The 15,685-nt window shown below is 40.8% G+C and overlaps 1 protein-coding gene across 10 annotated transcripts in view; it reads left to right on the top strand.

The window, feature by feature from the left end:
• Nucleotides 1-15,685, top strand: part of fryb (furry homolog b (Drosophila)) — a 62,825-nt gene that overhangs the window by 20,233 nt on the left and 26,907 nt on the right. For 9 of the 10 annotated variants that reach the window (XM_037119075.1, XM_037119068.1, XM_037119070.1 and 6 more), the window contains exons 2-14: nucleotides 4,854-5,047; nucleotides 5,556-5,609; nucleotides 5,706-5,845; nucleotides 6,629-6,719; nucleotides 7,134-7,213; nucleotides 7,930-8,010; nucleotides 9,772-9,940; nucleotides 10,279-10,371; nucleotides 10,590-10,688; nucleotides 13,280-13,381; nucleotides 13,849-13,952; nucleotides 14,120-14,228; nucleotides 14,788-14,874. In XM_037119075.1, the coding sequence (XP_036974970.1) occupies nucleotides 4,928-5,047; nucleotides 5,556-5,609; nucleotides 5,706-5,845; nucleotides 6,629-6,719; nucleotides 7,134-7,213; nucleotides 7,930-8,010; nucleotides 9,772-9,940; nucleotides 10,279-10,371; nucleotides 10,590-10,688; nucleotides 13,280-13,381; nucleotides 13,849-13,952; nucleotides 14,120-14,228; nucleotides 14,788-14,874 (1,329 nt within the window). In that variant the 5' untranslated portion in view covers nucleotides 4,854-4,927. Of the gene's footprint in view, nucleotides 1-2,330; nucleotides 3,202-4,853; nucleotides 5,048-5,555; nucleotides 5,610-5,705; nucleotides 5,846-6,628; nucleotides 6,720-7,133; nucleotides 7,214-7,929; nucleotides 8,011-9,771; nucleotides 9,941-10,278; nucleotides 10,372-10,589; nucleotides 10,689-13,279; nucleotides 13,382-13,848; nucleotides 13,953-14,119; nucleotides 14,229-14,787; nucleotides 14,875-15,685 lie in introns of those variants that run through there. The other variant, XM_037119074.1, reaches the window with a different exon arrangement.

Here is a 15,685-nt window from a genome sequence, read left to right as displayed (position 1 = left end):
GTCAATGTGTGAAAAATGGAGATGAAAAACGTCTCCCGAAGCCCAAGTCTGAGCTGTCTGGCAGTTATCTGTGACAGAGGAGTAGAAAAAAATCCCTAGAATTTTCACATTTAAAAACTGGACTCATAAATAACACTCACTCAAAAATGAATTGATATCACGGTATTGTCACCCGCCACCTGAATCTATGTGATCATGCTCTAAATGGTTTTATTAGCTATAACGTCTGGAAGCGCATGAGTGGAAGAGGACTATGATTTGAATAATAACACACATGCTTTTATTTATTTATTTTTTTACTTACATGTCAAACTCTTCAATCAGATATGTGAACTTTGGCCCGATTCAAGCGTACAGATTTGCCTTTGTTTCACTTATAGCTTTCATCTCTAACTGAATAAATTCGTTATAATCAGTTAGTTAAAATGCCAGCGCCAGTAACAATGAAAATGCCAGAACACATTAATCTCCTCTGACAATATACAGCTTTGGTTCTGTTCGATCTTGTCAAGGGCAGCTGCTGTGTGTTTGTGGTAATTGTCTGTGCTTTTAAAAGTGACTCATCGCGATCCACTTTACTTAGATGCTGCAAACCAAATGTACAAGCTGTACAGGGAAGATTTACCTTTTTACAACCCAAGAAAACTTGTTGCAGTGCACACCAACCTGAGTCAACATCTCAGCTGTGATTTCAACCTCTATATGAAGACTTAATGTTTGATTGTTGCGTTCTTAATGACTCATCACTTACAACACAATGCATGTGAGCCATGATTCATCACTTCAGTATGCTTGCATGTCTATACGATGTGACGGATGTAAAGTTAACTCTCTACTTGTCCCGCAACTAACGGCTGTTTTCGTCAGTGCTCGAATGTGGCTTAGCACAGTACTGAATTTTCAGATTGGCCATATTCCATTTTCTGTAACTTCATAATTCTGTTCTTTTTTTGGAGGAAAATATCATGCTATTTACTCTCCAGCGACTGTCTGATAACTTCAGTTACTAGAAATTCTGAAGATCCATCAAAGTAGCTCATTTTTCCCTGAATTTATTTGATCAGCAAACAGAAGGAAAAAAGTTAAACACTGATTGTGATAATCAGAAAGATGCACTTTAGATCTGATCATCCCTGGATTTGTAATATTATGTAAATACAGTACATGTAAATGTATTATATAATGTACTTTTTTATGTTCAATGCTTAAGTGCACCTACTGTCAGGAAGCACTATTTGTATGGCTGTCTTTCACAGATGGGACTTTTGGGTGCAGCGCTGTTTTTCGCCGCGTTGTGCTGCTTCTTTTTTGATTGCTTAAGTGAAACTGTAAGACAAGGGTGGAAAAACAACTTCAACTTCTTCAACTTATCTCTAGGTCTTATTTTGTCTGAGAGCCCAAAAACAAAATATATGACATAAACTGCTGTGATAATATAGAGAAGCATCCAATTTGAAATTCACTTTTGAGAGGCTGGAACCAAAGAATGGTTAAAAAAAAACAAAAAAAAACCAATATCAGTATAGTTTCTGATTAATTTTCTGTGTATTGACTAATAATCATTAATATTATAGACAAATCAACTAATCATTGCAGCTCTACTCTCTATAGTCTCTCCTCTGTTTCTTTCTCATCTGTCTCTAGCATCTGTCTTTTTTCTCACCTTTCTTTTTCATCTCCTTGCTTAGTGTTGTTCTCTGTCCCTGTCTTGTCCACGCCATGTGATTAAACTACAGCTGACTTTTATTGATTAGTCGCTACAGATTTCTGCTGAATCAGCTCTTAAAATGCTGAGTCATGCAAATTTCTACAGGGTTCCCGAGAAGTGCTCCAGAACGCTGTATCGACACCGCTACGTCTTCCTGCTGTCATCTGTTTTTCCCCACCGACATGCATGAGGCTCACACATACATCCTTGTAAACATATGCACACGCACACACACACACACACACACACACACACCTTAAATTCACGACACTGAGAAGCTTTAACATTCTCATTCGAGTCAACCTTGACTAAATTAGATCAGTGCCGTTCGCTTTGTAGTTCAACCACATTACTTTGTTTTCCTGCAAAGTCGCTGTCCGCCTCGGAAAAAGTCTTGCGTACATGCGTGTGTTTGTGTGTTTGTGTCTCTATCAGCGGGTCTGTTTTCATGTGTGTGCACTCGTGTATGTCTGAGCAGGGGTCAGTGGGAGTGGTGGGTATGTAAGAGAGTGACCTCCAGTGGTCTATATATAGCGCCTCCCTCCTCCCCTCGCCTCTCTCTCGGGGCAGTGTTGAAATTCCAAACCCAACTCTTCTGGTCAGATCTCCACAAGGAGCAAACTTTACTTAACTGCTGCTGACAACTGAAGGACAGCCACAAAACCACTCGCGAAGACGCACTTTATTTCAAGACAACTTTTCAATGCAAGGATTCCAAGGTCGCAGGAGCTACAGAGGGGTGATTGGGCCCAGGAGGCGGAGCAGAGGCTAAAGTAGAAACTGAGCATATAGCTCTCAAGTATGGGGCGCCTACACGGCGTCTGATCTACACCAGCCTCTGCTGGAGCAGTACGGTGGAATATCTCTCGATCCCCGTTGGTAGAGTTCACTCGCAGTGGAACAAGTCTCTTCTGACACTTTGACACCATCTCCTCCACTGTGATTGCAGCTCTGAGGTGTCACATTGTCCCCACTTGGCCGGTTTTACCCTGGCCATGGATCTTCCGGTCTGTGGATTTCTTCCTGTTTCATTTGGATCAAATGTGGGATACAGCTATCATGAGGGTTTTCTTTCTTGCCTCAGGCACACGTCTTTCACTTTACCTGCCTGTCATTTTCTGAAGGATGGAGCTTCACACTTTTAGCTTTGGTTAAACCTGCATGGTTGCCGGAGCCAGACATTATTCCGATGTCTGCAGCTGCTGTCATGGTGGAATAGTTGGATATTAAAAGCAAGCGTCTCGTGTGCCGCTAAACTCTGGCGAGGAATTGAATTTACTTGTCAATCATGGAAGCTGTATTTTACACCTTGTAGACGTCTCAGCCTCATAACCCTCTCCCAGTGCTTCATTCCTCCTCCATCCCGCTGTTTCTGCCCATTTTACCCATCTCTTCCCACCGTGTCCTCGTCACTCACCGTGTTGCTGTCTGCACCATGGAAGTGCCAACTAAATGGAGCAGGGCTAGTGTCATCAGCTTCATCAAAGGCCTTGGTAAGCATGCAGGGGTGCGTGTTCATGTGACCACTCAGGTTTCACACAAACAGGTTGCCGTCTGTGAGGCCTGGGGTCCTTTCCTGTACTGAATTAGTATTTACATCTCACCTCTCCAGAGAGATCGGGTCACGTGGTCCTGGAAAGGTCAGTTAGGCCTGACAGAGTTGTTAACCCACACACACACTAGTAGTAGCCACTTCTGAGAGATGCTCTGGTGAGTTATTGCTTTGTATAACAGTGTGGAGAAAAAAAACAAAAACACAATGAACCTTGTTCTTTGCACCATGCCGAGGGAATCAAAACCTCAAATATTTTTGTGTGTACATGTATGTTTTCCTTTAAACTAACAATAGTCCATAGTTCAACATGAAAGCTTTCCACAAGGTCTTCCTTAAGGTCTTACAGTGCACAGTCACTGACGCCATGGAAATGTGCTGCTTCTTAGAGTGACGAGTTTCTGCTATTTTAAGGCCGTGTCAATATTCCTCGAGACGCATGACAGGAAATGCCCTCTCCCTCATTATATCTGTCTGTCTCCAACTGAAACCCCTTCCAGGCTCCACCCACTCCTCGTCTGTCGCTCAAGAATTAATAGTGCCTGGTCTCCCTAATGATGTAATCAGGAGGGAGAAATGAAAACATTTGCTGCCATGCTGCAAGTGTGTGTGTGTGTGTGTGTGTGTGTGTGTGTGTGTCCATCTGTGTGCCTGGAAAGTGTACCCTGTCTAACTTGGACACACTAGATATGAAATTAGTCATCACTGAGGAGTTTTAACATTACAGAAAGAAACAGGAATGCCACTCAGTGGAGTGCATACCTCTGTCATGGCCCAACAGTCCCCTTTAACACTATCAAGCCTCATTCAATATACAATAAAACATGTTTATATCTGCTAGATCCAGATTTCAAATTGGATATTTATTGTGTAATTCCTGGATTGTCCCTTTATTTGGGCCGTCATCAAAAGTAAGCATGGTTTGTTCAGCTCCACAGTACGTCATTGTGATCCTGTTCTGTTACACATTTTACCTTTACCCAAAAATGGATAACTTTTAGATTGCGTGATTGGCCATATTGTGATCTCAAACGTGAGAGACTAGTGAATAAAGTCAATGTTTATTACAGCAGATGATTAGTGAAAATGAGTTTTGTCAGAAATTCTTTGGTGCTTAGACTCTACAGGGAGATTTTGTGACCAAAAGGCATCAGACCTGAGCAGCATCAGCAAGAAGTATCCCCCCATAGAGTTCAGACACTAGTGGTGATGGAGGCGGTGGTGGTGGTGGATAGAAGACTCTTCTTAGAGAGATAGGCTGATGAAATGATGAAGCTGATGAACTCTGACTCTGTGACGGGGAGGTGGAATTGGAGGATGCGTGCAAAGAAGCAGGAGACAATCTTATTTAAGTAGACAGCAGCACGATGAAAGGAACCAGTGAAGGTGCGTCACTGTTTGGATAGATGTGCCCAGCCGATGTGAGCAGCTGATATTGATAATTGCGTCAAATAATGAGAGGCAATTACAAGCGAGTATGAGGGAGAGGGGTGAATGAAAGGATGGTATGAGAAATAAACAAGGGACTAAGCATGCTTAAGAGTAGTCTTCCTCTCTACTTTGGACTAACTGACCTGTCATGACTCTCCGCAGCCTCTCCAGTGGGACTGAAGCCGCCCCTCCCGCCAGTCAGTGGAACCTTGGGAGAGAGAAAGGGTCCTGTCATCATGGCGCCTGTCAACGTGGACCCTGAGAGTAAGCCGGGCGAGTTCGTCCTCAAGAGCTTGTTCGCCAACTTCACCTTGCTCTCAGAGCGCAAGATTCGCATCATCATGGCAGAACCACTGGTGAGTGACTTTGCATCAGTAATGTCTCAGCCCGTCTCTCTCAGGTTACAGCAACAGTCAGGAATACGTTTTGGATTTTTATCTGTCTGCAATGATCCTCACTTCCCCACAGCATCCTGGCTTGCATATTATGTAACCTAATCTAAAAAAGGCCTATCACATTTTCCAATTACCTATTTTTGGTATTTTCCTACACCTGTATTTAGAGTATTTCAGTTAAGTCAGTTAAGACTGAACATCTAATATATTTCACGAAATGAGCATAACAAGGTTAATACCTCAGTGCCTAAGTGCTAAATGGTGAAATCAGTTCTTTAAATGTCTTGTATTTACAGGCTATACAGGAGTCTGGGGAGATACGAGCAGTTTAAACGAATTCCAGCAATGTACTGGCACTTTTGTCAGTTTGAGTTTTGGGTTTCCTGTATCAAAGTTTCATAATAAAATGTCTGCCTAGGTCTCTTCTGACATGAGTGTTTTCCCTTCTGTCTGTTCTTATATCTCACAGGAGAAGCCACTTAACAAATCTCTACAGAGAGGAGAGGACCCACAGTTTGACCAGGTGTGTATACCTTACATGGACACCTAATAAGCAATGAGTGCTTCATCCCACGAGCCATAACATTAACCTCTCACTCTCTCATCTCTCTCGTCGCAGTTGATCAGCTCCATGAGTTCTCTCGCAGAATACTGCCTGCCGTCTATCCTGAGGACTCTGTTCGACTGGTACAAGAGGCAGAACGGCCTGGAAGACGAGTCCCATGAATATCGACCCAGGGCCAATACCAAGTCAAAAAAGTAAGACGATACAACCGGCACTCACACTCCGCTCAGCATCCACTAAATTGTCACATACCTATATAAACAAATGCATGCAGACACAGTGAGAAATCCGCATAAAAAGACACCCCACGTTGAAGGACTTTTTCTCTACTTTACCATAAAGTAAATATTGAGTAGGAAACTATGAAGAGTAAATGTTATCATTTAGATTTTTACTAACAGTGTTTAGAGGCAGTAAACAATAAGCAATACTCTTCGTACAGCAAACTGCTATATATGTAAACCCACAAAGTATGGCTGCAGCTAACCATAGGTTGATTATTTTCATGGTTAGTCTATCAATTCTTTAGTCCATCATCCACTATTTGTTATCAAAATCAACAAAGGAAAGCAGCAAATCCTCACATTTAAAAAACCGGAACCTGCAGAAGTTTAAAAGATCGATCGATTGTCAAAACACTTGGCATTTACTTTTCTCTCAATTGAATAATTGACTAATCATTGCAGCTCAAAGCAGAAAAACAAAACATTTGAAATAAAATTTACTACACTGAATGTGTTGGCATACTTGCAAGAGCTTGTTTCCTAATCTCTAACAAACTGCACACTGAGTACACACAGTTGCACGGTGGACCAGATGGTGCCTCCAATTAATTGATTAATGGAAATATAATCAAAGCTAATTCTCACATAGGACACATACACACAGAGGCACGGACAGGAGCATAAACATGGATCCTGTGCAGTGAATGTGGCAAGTAATGTTTCTGTTTCTTTGTTCTGTCTTTTTGTCTTCAGTGATGAGCAACAAAAGGACTACCTATTGGAGCGCAGAGATCTGGCAATAGACTTCATCTTTTCTCTTGTGCTTATAGAAGTTTTGAAGCAGGTGAGTCTCAGTTCATAGTGCAGTCAGTCACTTCACACGATGCTTTTCTTTCTCCTCAAACGTACGAGCAAGTGGATTTAACATTTTAAAAAGTCTGTCCTCAAACAGTATTTTAATCACTGGAAACAAAGACACAACTGTAAATTACTGTTGGCCTTAGCTTTAATCCATTAATGGCTGCAAAATAGTGAAAAAAGATCCAGAACCAGAACAATATAAATATTTAATGCGCTCTTCTTTGATTAAAATCTCACTTGACATCAGTTGTACAGTATTTCTCACACAACTCATGTGAAACTAACTAGATTAAAACAAATACAAAGAGTCATTTGCATTTCTTGATGTAGTCTTGGATTCACAGAAATGTGATTAAGACTGAACTCAGAATTAATTTATTATTTTTTCTCCATCCAGATACCCCTCCATCCTCTATTGGATGGACTCATCCAAGAAGTGATAAACCTGGCCTTCAAGCACTTCAAATACAAGGAAGGGTAAGAATTATATCATACAGAGACACAAAGCATCAGGAATGCATTTAGAGTTTTGGTGTATTACTGTTTTAACTTAATGACCATCATACTCACATGCAAATTTGATATCCATATGATTTCATACATAGCTCTCACAAACTGGGCAAGCTTGAGGCATAGGCTTTCTAGGAACATGCTAGTGCCCAGAAAAATCTCTGGTGTTTGTTCATTTATTAATGTACAGAATATTAGCTGTACTTTTTCTAAGCCAGGTATACGGAGTACATGACTAAACAATCGCGTTTTCTATACCAAAATACATGAATTGATAAGATAAAATAGATGCGAAACAAAACTGAGTAATAATTGCATTTCAGTGTTTTTGTTTGTTTTTAATGTACTGTAATATGTCCATTTAATTCGTCCCTGCTCACAAATATAACACAGTGGTGGAATTTGACATTTACTCACATGTACTTAAGTAAAATCTTTAGTTATTCTGCTAATCAGAAAAGCGCTGAACATTGGATCCAACGATCAACTAGGGCAATAATCAGTGATAATTTCATCTTTTGTTGATAATTTTTGAATCCCTGAGGGGTGGTATAGTTATGAACCTTGGAATCTTTTAGCACAATGTCTTTGTTTTTACTTTAGTATGACTTTTGCGTACATTTTACCAAATGACATAACAGCACTGCACATGGTTCATATTTATTTCTGTGTTTTCTCCTCAGGTATCTGGGACCCAACACAGGAAACATGCATATAGTTGCTGACCTCTATGCTGAAGTAGTGGGAGTCGTAGCTCAGTCCAGGTACTGTTGTGCAAATGAGTCTTTATACTCTTTGCGCATACATACACATAAAATGTTTGCATATCTACAGGGAGTTGATTATATCAGTTGGCATCCAGTTTATTTTTTTAAAAATAGTCAGGATTATTTAGTGTTATTTTGCTGAGATCATCTTAAACACTAAGTCTCTAATGTTTCGCTATTCATGACGCATGTGTGGCAGTAACCTAAATATCTCCAATTTGATTTTATTTGTTTATTTATTTGTTTATTACAGTCTAGAATATATATTCCTTGTGTATGTCATATGAATTGAATTTGTAATCTAGGTCATGTTGCAGCTATGGGCTGATTCAGGGGGTGGGGTATCGAATGTGTGTGGCTACCTGTCCTCCTCTCGACCCCGTTTTTGCAGAAATAGCAATTACCAGTGCTGTCCCTCTGTCTTGAGAACAAATGAGGGAAACGATACAAATGCCTGCCATGTGTGCCAGCACTATGGTTGTGTGTGTCATGGTATAATGACACTCCAGATGATGGTCCTCCGTCTGTTTAATGTTGTGTGTGATGAGAGATGAGCGCTGTTCCCAATTTTCCAGGAGGTTATTATAGTGATTGAGGAGGTGAGGGTTCACAGGACAGCTCAGTCACTGCTGTTGCGCGAACGTGCACACACAAACGTGCGCGAAAAATACAAGCTGAGCTATCGCATCATTTAGCACAGTCGGGGATCTAATACTGATAAAACTCTATGGGTTTCCACTTGATTAAGCTGTTTACTAACACCCTTTTCAGTGTTATTTATCTGTAGTACATCATTTAAACCCAGCGCTATGAAAAGGTTGAGCACAAACAATCTGGTCACATACTTTATTCTTTGCATTATTTGTGTACCTTTCCAGCTTGGGTTATGGATGGCAGGGTTTATGTGCATCTCTTTTAAACAGTCAGCAGTAAACAGAACCCTGATGACTGTTACACTCACTTAACTGCTGTGGCAACCACTGTGAAGCATGCAGAAGTGCGGGCCCCCCCAAAAAACGCCGACGCTTGAAGAACAAGTGCACACACACGTACACATTCCCTCCACATCACCCCTCCAGATGCCATTCTAAATATAGGCCTGCAGAGCACTGCTGGTATAATCTATCTGGATGGTGGGTACATACACAAACACACACGTAAGCACACACAAGTGTGCATGTGCACATAAAAACAACAGATGCTTAGAGGAGGAAGAGCAAAAGAGAGAAAATGTAAGTCATCTACATGACACAAAATTGTAGTAATCCGACTGTTTGCCGTCACTCTGCTGAAACCTGGATATGAAAACAGTTACTAAACTGAAGAGAATTTTAGAAAGACATTTATGATAAAGTATTTTCAGTTGAGGGGATCTGACCTGCCACTTCATTATACCTGGTGGTTATGTGGGAATAGAGAAAAAAACAGGAGTATTTAGGTGGTATCTATGAGTGAGTACAATTTAGTGCGATCAGAATAACAGTCTGGATCAAGTGGATTTAAATGGCTTTATAACGGATTAAGTTTGTTTGAATTAAAGTGGACTGTTGGGCCTTGGTACAGGACTGCACGAGGGCCTGCCATTCTACTTTTGTCCGTTTTTGTTTTCTTGTTCCATATATCTAGTTGTGAAAAAGTAACAGTTTAACGGATGCAGTACTTTTAAGTGTATGCATGAACAAAAACCTAATTGACTACTATTGACGACTAATTAAACTGACAAGAAATGTTCAAATGTGATTGCACTTTCCTCCGCAGGTTCCCGGCAGTGAGGAAGAAGTTCATCTCTGAGCTTAAGGAGCTGAGACAGAAGGAGCAGAGCCCCTACGTCATCCAGTCCACCATCAGTCTCATCATGGGACTCAAGTTCTTCCGAATAAAAATGTACCCGGTGGAAGACTTCGAAGCCTCCTTCCAGTTCATGCAGGTAGTCTGAGCCGAAATCCTGTCATTCAAATGTCAAGAAGTTGTGAGGAGGCTCTGGTTTAGGAATCTCAAGGAGTGTTCACAGGACAAACAGGCTCGGCCTCTTCATACATTCAGGCCTAGAAGCTGTTTAGAGAAGTATTTATTGATTAATCCGAAGTAAGCAGGGGTTAAGTGCCTTGTCTGTTTGCCCTTTGATGATAAGTGGAGTTGCGAGGAAGTTACTAACTCCTTGCCTGCATAACGAGACAGGGATTTGAAAGGGTTGCATTGAGAATTATCATGTACATACATTGTTTATCACACTGTTTCTGACTCGCTCTCTCTTTACGTCATTAGGAATGTGCACAGTATTTCTTGGAAGTGAAGGATAAAGACATCAAGCACTCATTAGCCGGACTATTTGTGGAGATACTTGTACCTGTTGCTGCTGTAAGTGCATTTTAATTTGCTGCTCTGTGCACTTTGGCCTTTATCAGCTTGAAGTTATTTGTTGTCTTTTAAAAAAAATAAATGTTCTTTTGTACAGTATTACTAAATTTGTATTGTTTATATCTTGAGACTTATATCAATCTTAACCTTGTGAATATGTATACTCACTAGGGTCTTGTAAAATCAGTTTTTCATGTGCTTGAATCGTCCTCCCCCAGACTGTGAAGAATGAGGTGAATGTGCCGTGTCTACGAAACTTCGTAGAGAGTTTGTACGATACCACACTGGACCTGTCCTCGAGGAAGAAACACTCGCTGGTAAGTTTCTCCCCATATTCTGTTCCATCACTCCTCGTCCCTCTTCATTTCCTCTCCATTAACAGCAATCGGTGAAAGCTCTTACTGTAACCCTTCCAACATGTGGGCTTTTATCTCTACATGAGGAGGAGACAGAATTGCAGTGAGCAGTACGCAGGCTAGCTTTTGAAGCGGTGCCAGATGGGCAATATTTGCCCACAGCAGGGAAACAGACGGGGGAATCAGCAAATTAGATGCAGTACATCTCCCTTATTAAGATAGTGGTCTCACATGAGCAAGCATGCAATAAAACCCCTCTGCTTAATTATCAGGGCTTTCACCATGCCACCTTAAAGTTTAAACAATTTGTGATGCAGGATTGTGTAAAAAATACAACTTAACTTGCCGGTAACAAGACAGTTCCTCACTAATCTATCTCACTAGTCTTACTTTGTCTGTATTTAAAGGGAAAGTTCAGCCCAAAAACAAAAATAATTATCTTTTTCACTCTTACTTGTATTGTCATTTATCCACCAAGTTTCTTTTGTGTGGGTTGCTGAGCTTTGTAGATATCGGCTGTAGAGATGTCTGCTTTCTCTTGAATATAATGGAGCTATATAGCTCTTGTGGTGGTGCTCAACGTGAACAAAAGTCAACAAAAATGTCTGTTTCGTGAAAATCATTACCCTGTCTCTCAAGATAATCCACAGATATTCATGCGAGCACTTTCATCTAGGGACTCTTTCCTTTCTGTATCACCGCAGAAGACATGCATCTCCTCATGGACAAGAAGCTTGTGCTCTTGATAGCACAGGATCTAAACGTTGAAGGTGTCCTCTTTGGCTGAGCCGTAATATTAGCTAGCTTTTTTTCAGCTGTGTTAGCTAGCTTCTCACTAGATAAGAAAAAAATATTTGGGTATAAACTGTCCCATTAAACTTTAACTTAGTCGAATGAAACAAGAAAAAACGTTCATATAAGATTGGTTAACTTGTTAACCTTATAGAAGGTATTTCCTAAAGTCATTAATTTCTTTGATTTAGAGCTGTAACTTGTTGTTTAAGTGCTTCATTGGAAACAGGTTGAAGAAAACAAGGTTGTTAGACAGAAGTTATTTGATAAAAAACATTTTTTTTTTGTATTCTGGCACAGCAGTTCATTTCCTTTAGTTTTCTACAATGTTTTGCCCCTCCCTTTGATTGTATTCCACGGCCATTTGATCAGTCCATACAATAATAACTCATGGCATCACGTAATATTAGTAACATGTGCACGGTTCCTCATGCTGTGACGCAGGGCGGTAGACAGACATGCCACTAGCCATCGCCGCATGCTTCCTTTAATAGATTCTCCAAATACTTTAAGCAACTCACATTCTGTATGTGTTTTCACTTGAAGCTCACATACATGAACAAAGATGAACAATAACCTGGCATGCCAGAGCAGAATGGACAGACAGGATAGTGACGGTGTGGAGCATTTCAGTAATTGTTTTTCTTTAACATTCTGAGACACTGAAAGGGGAGATAGACAGATAACATATATGCTCCTTGATAAGGATTGACAGCTAAATGATGCACTCCTCAAACCGAGTGTTCCCAACCATTCATGACAAGGGTGTACCTGGACTTACACCGGTTATTAACGAGGTATTCATGTTTAAGAATGATCTGCATGCAGACTTACACACCTCTACCAGGTGTTTGAATGGACCAAACAGCCAAGTTCCCATTCCTGTGTATGAACTTTGCTTTCCACGCACTGGATTTGACTTAAAACACATGAAGGTATTATTCTAACTGTGGCTGCTTTAATTATGCCTCTGCGGCGGTGATTGCTGTGACTGGAGGCGTTATGTTTTTCGGTTGTCTGGGTTGTCGTCTGTACGTCCCATTCTCATGAACGCCCTATCTCAGAAATGCCTGGTGGGAATTTCTTCAAATCCAAAATGTCCGCTCAAGGTTGAACTGATTCATTTGGTGGTCAAGTGTCAAGGTCAAAAAACAGGTTAATGAGGGATTTATGAAGCCTGAAAGTGGTTGTGAAAACGTGTGAAGCTTAATCTGAAAATGAAATTGCCCGCTGTTGTCAAATGATAAAGAGCTCCGAAATTAGATTTCAGCTCGGAGTTAATGATTCTCAGATCTGTTTGACTCACTGAAAGCAGTTTGAAAGTAATAAGCTGCATGCTGTAGTTACTGTATAAACCTCAGGGGTGGGAATCAGACCTACTGAAGTCTCGATATGACCATGATACATTGCCTATGATAACAATTGTATAACGATGCAGCAATTCTGTGTTATTTGATACAGTGCAAGGCAGTCATCTATGATAAATAACGATGTCTGTGTAACTGGAGAAACAAAAAACAACTCATGTATTTATACACTGCTTGGTGGCGTTTATTTCGCTGAGATTAAACTATGCACACAAAAGTGTATAGATTCTGAACTCAGTGCTTCTTCAACACACACCCCTAATAGACCGTCTGAGGAAGACAGAGAGTCTGAATAAAGATGAACCTCTTATTCTGATAACCTGATACTTAACTGCATGTTGTGTGACCTGTCTGATGCACATGTGTCCCATCTGTCTCCTCTCCCCACACCAGGCCCTGTATCCTCTGGTGACCTGCCTGCTGTGTGTCAGTCAGAAGCAGTTCTTCCTCAGCCGCTGGCACATTTTCCTCAACAACTGCCTCTCAAACCTCAAGGTCAGTCTCTTTCTTTACCATAGAAATTTGAATAATTCGCATAGCATATCGGGGGCTGGGGTGTTGTACAGGTCACAGGCACTGTTATGCAGCTGTGTAATAAATTTCTATACCTGGGGAAGAAATTTGACAAAGTGCAAAACAGTACATGCACACAACAGTGATCTTCACACAACGAACAGCTTCACGAGCACAACCTAATACCTCTTAAACTTTCAAATCAACCATCAGTATGTATTGCCTCAAGGGGAAAACTGAAAGTTTAGAACCCAGTGATTCATGGGGGCTCATAAAGACTTCTGCACAAGTTGACTTCATGATCACAAAGTAAATGCTGAGCGAGCAGCTCTAGTATGCAAGGAATGTTGCATGTTTCTGTGAGAGGAAGACCCTGTGACATTTTTTTGTTATGTGGAGGTACAGTATGTGAATTATTGCCGCACACGTTTGCATGCACGTTTATGCAGAATAAAGACCCGAAGATGGCACGTGTGGCTCTAGAATCGCTCTACCGCCTGCTGTGGGTCTACATGATCCGAATAAAGTGCGAGAGCAACACCGGAACACAGAGGTAACAGGCAGTTGTTTTTTCAATTATATTATGTATGTTTCTGGAAAATTGATGTGTGAATGATTTATTAGAATCCTTAAAAAGTAATGATCTTGCTGAGTTATCTGACACTGTCTCATCCCTCCCTGCCTGTTTTACCTCTCTCTCGTCTCTCCTTCCTCCTCCAGTCGTCTGACGTCCATCACCTCCACCCTGTTCCCCAAAGGGAGCCGTAGCGTCGTGCCCAGAGACATGCCCCTTAATATTTTTGTCAAGATTATCCAGTTTATTGCACAGGTGTGTATGTATGACACTTGCTCACACTCCTGTGAAATCTCAGATGCAGGTTGGTACTCTGTCACAGGTCGAAGCACATGGGAAATTAAATGGAATTTGTTATGTTTTCTATGGAGCCAACAATTTGACAACGTGTAAGATTTATTTCTGTGCTTTTTCTCTGCTATCAGTAAGAAAGGCAAACACCAGTTGATCCAAAAATGATGTCGACAGAGTCACAGAAACAGGTCAAAAGCTAAAAAAAAAAGTTATCTCAGTACCTACTCGCACAGTCGCTCTGATTATACAGGATTACCAAGAGTGTAGGTCATCATCAGTTACATTTCACCAGAATCCATTAAAAAATTGAATACACTTAAATAACCTTTATTGGATTTAGATAAATTCCATACATCGTCCTTACATGTCTTTTTTCGCTTGTAATCTCTCTACATAATCAGTTATATAACAAGAATGTCCCATGTGAACACGGTTGGTGATGTACAGTAGATGTACTGGCTGTCTCGCACCACATAACCTCTGAAATCCTGTAACACCGGTATGTTTGCCCTCCTTTCAGGAGAGACTGGATTTCGCCATGAAGGAGATCATATTTGACCTGCTGAGTGTTGGGAAACCTGCCAAAGCCTTCAGTCTCAACCCGGAGGTAAAGAGAGCAGACATTCAACCATGTGCACACATTCGCACACAGATCACACAGTGTATCTCCTGGCCAAGTTACAAGTATGAGCATTCCAGTTTTTATTTGTAGTCTTCCGTCGGCGAGGAAGGTGAAGAACAGTGCGTTCTGTGTTGAAGCTTTGAAATTTTAATGCACCACTAGAATGAATAGGCACCTTTTTTTTCATCTGCACTGAAGTGATGATATCCAGTGTGATTACACGATTCTGGTCATGTGGCCAGAAACAAATCATTAGAGTCACTGCATGTTTGAAGGGGAACTCCACTGATTTTACACATCAAAGTCTGTTTACAGGCTACTGCATATCTGCAATAAAGTAGTATAAAGCCTTTCCTGTTTGATAATGTATAATAATACTCATACGTATAATAATACTACTGATACTGCTACTACTACTACTACTACTACTACTAGTAGTAGTTCTACTACTACTACTACTAATAATAATAATGATAATAACATTTATATAGCATGTTTAAAAGCAGAGTTTACAGTGCTTTGACAGACAAGCAAAAGCAAGAAACTCAATATTATAGCACCCAACATTCAGGCCAAACAAAGAAGCCTAGTCAACTGACAATAATCCGAACTTGTGGCTACATTAGCTGCCACTAAGATGAGACAACGAAATCTTTAACTGACCTGTCAGAAGTTGTGTTGCATTATGGATAATGTAGGCACAAGGTTAGTACTCTTTAAACAAAGTAAAGGCACTCACCAGTGTGGTGGGTATGTTTTGGATGGTTCAGAAATATATAAAGCTAAATAAGACATC

The sequence above is a fragment of the Acanthopagrus latus genome, chromosome 13, assembly GCF_904848185.1.
Source record: "Acanthopagrus latus isolate v.2019 chromosome 13, fAcaLat1.1, whole genome shotgun sequence".
Taxonomy (NCBI): Eukaryota; Metazoa; Chordata; class Actinopteri; order Spariformes; family Sparidae; genus Acanthopagrus; species Acanthopagrus latus.
This window is presented reverse-complemented; position numbering and strand designations above follow the sequence as displayed.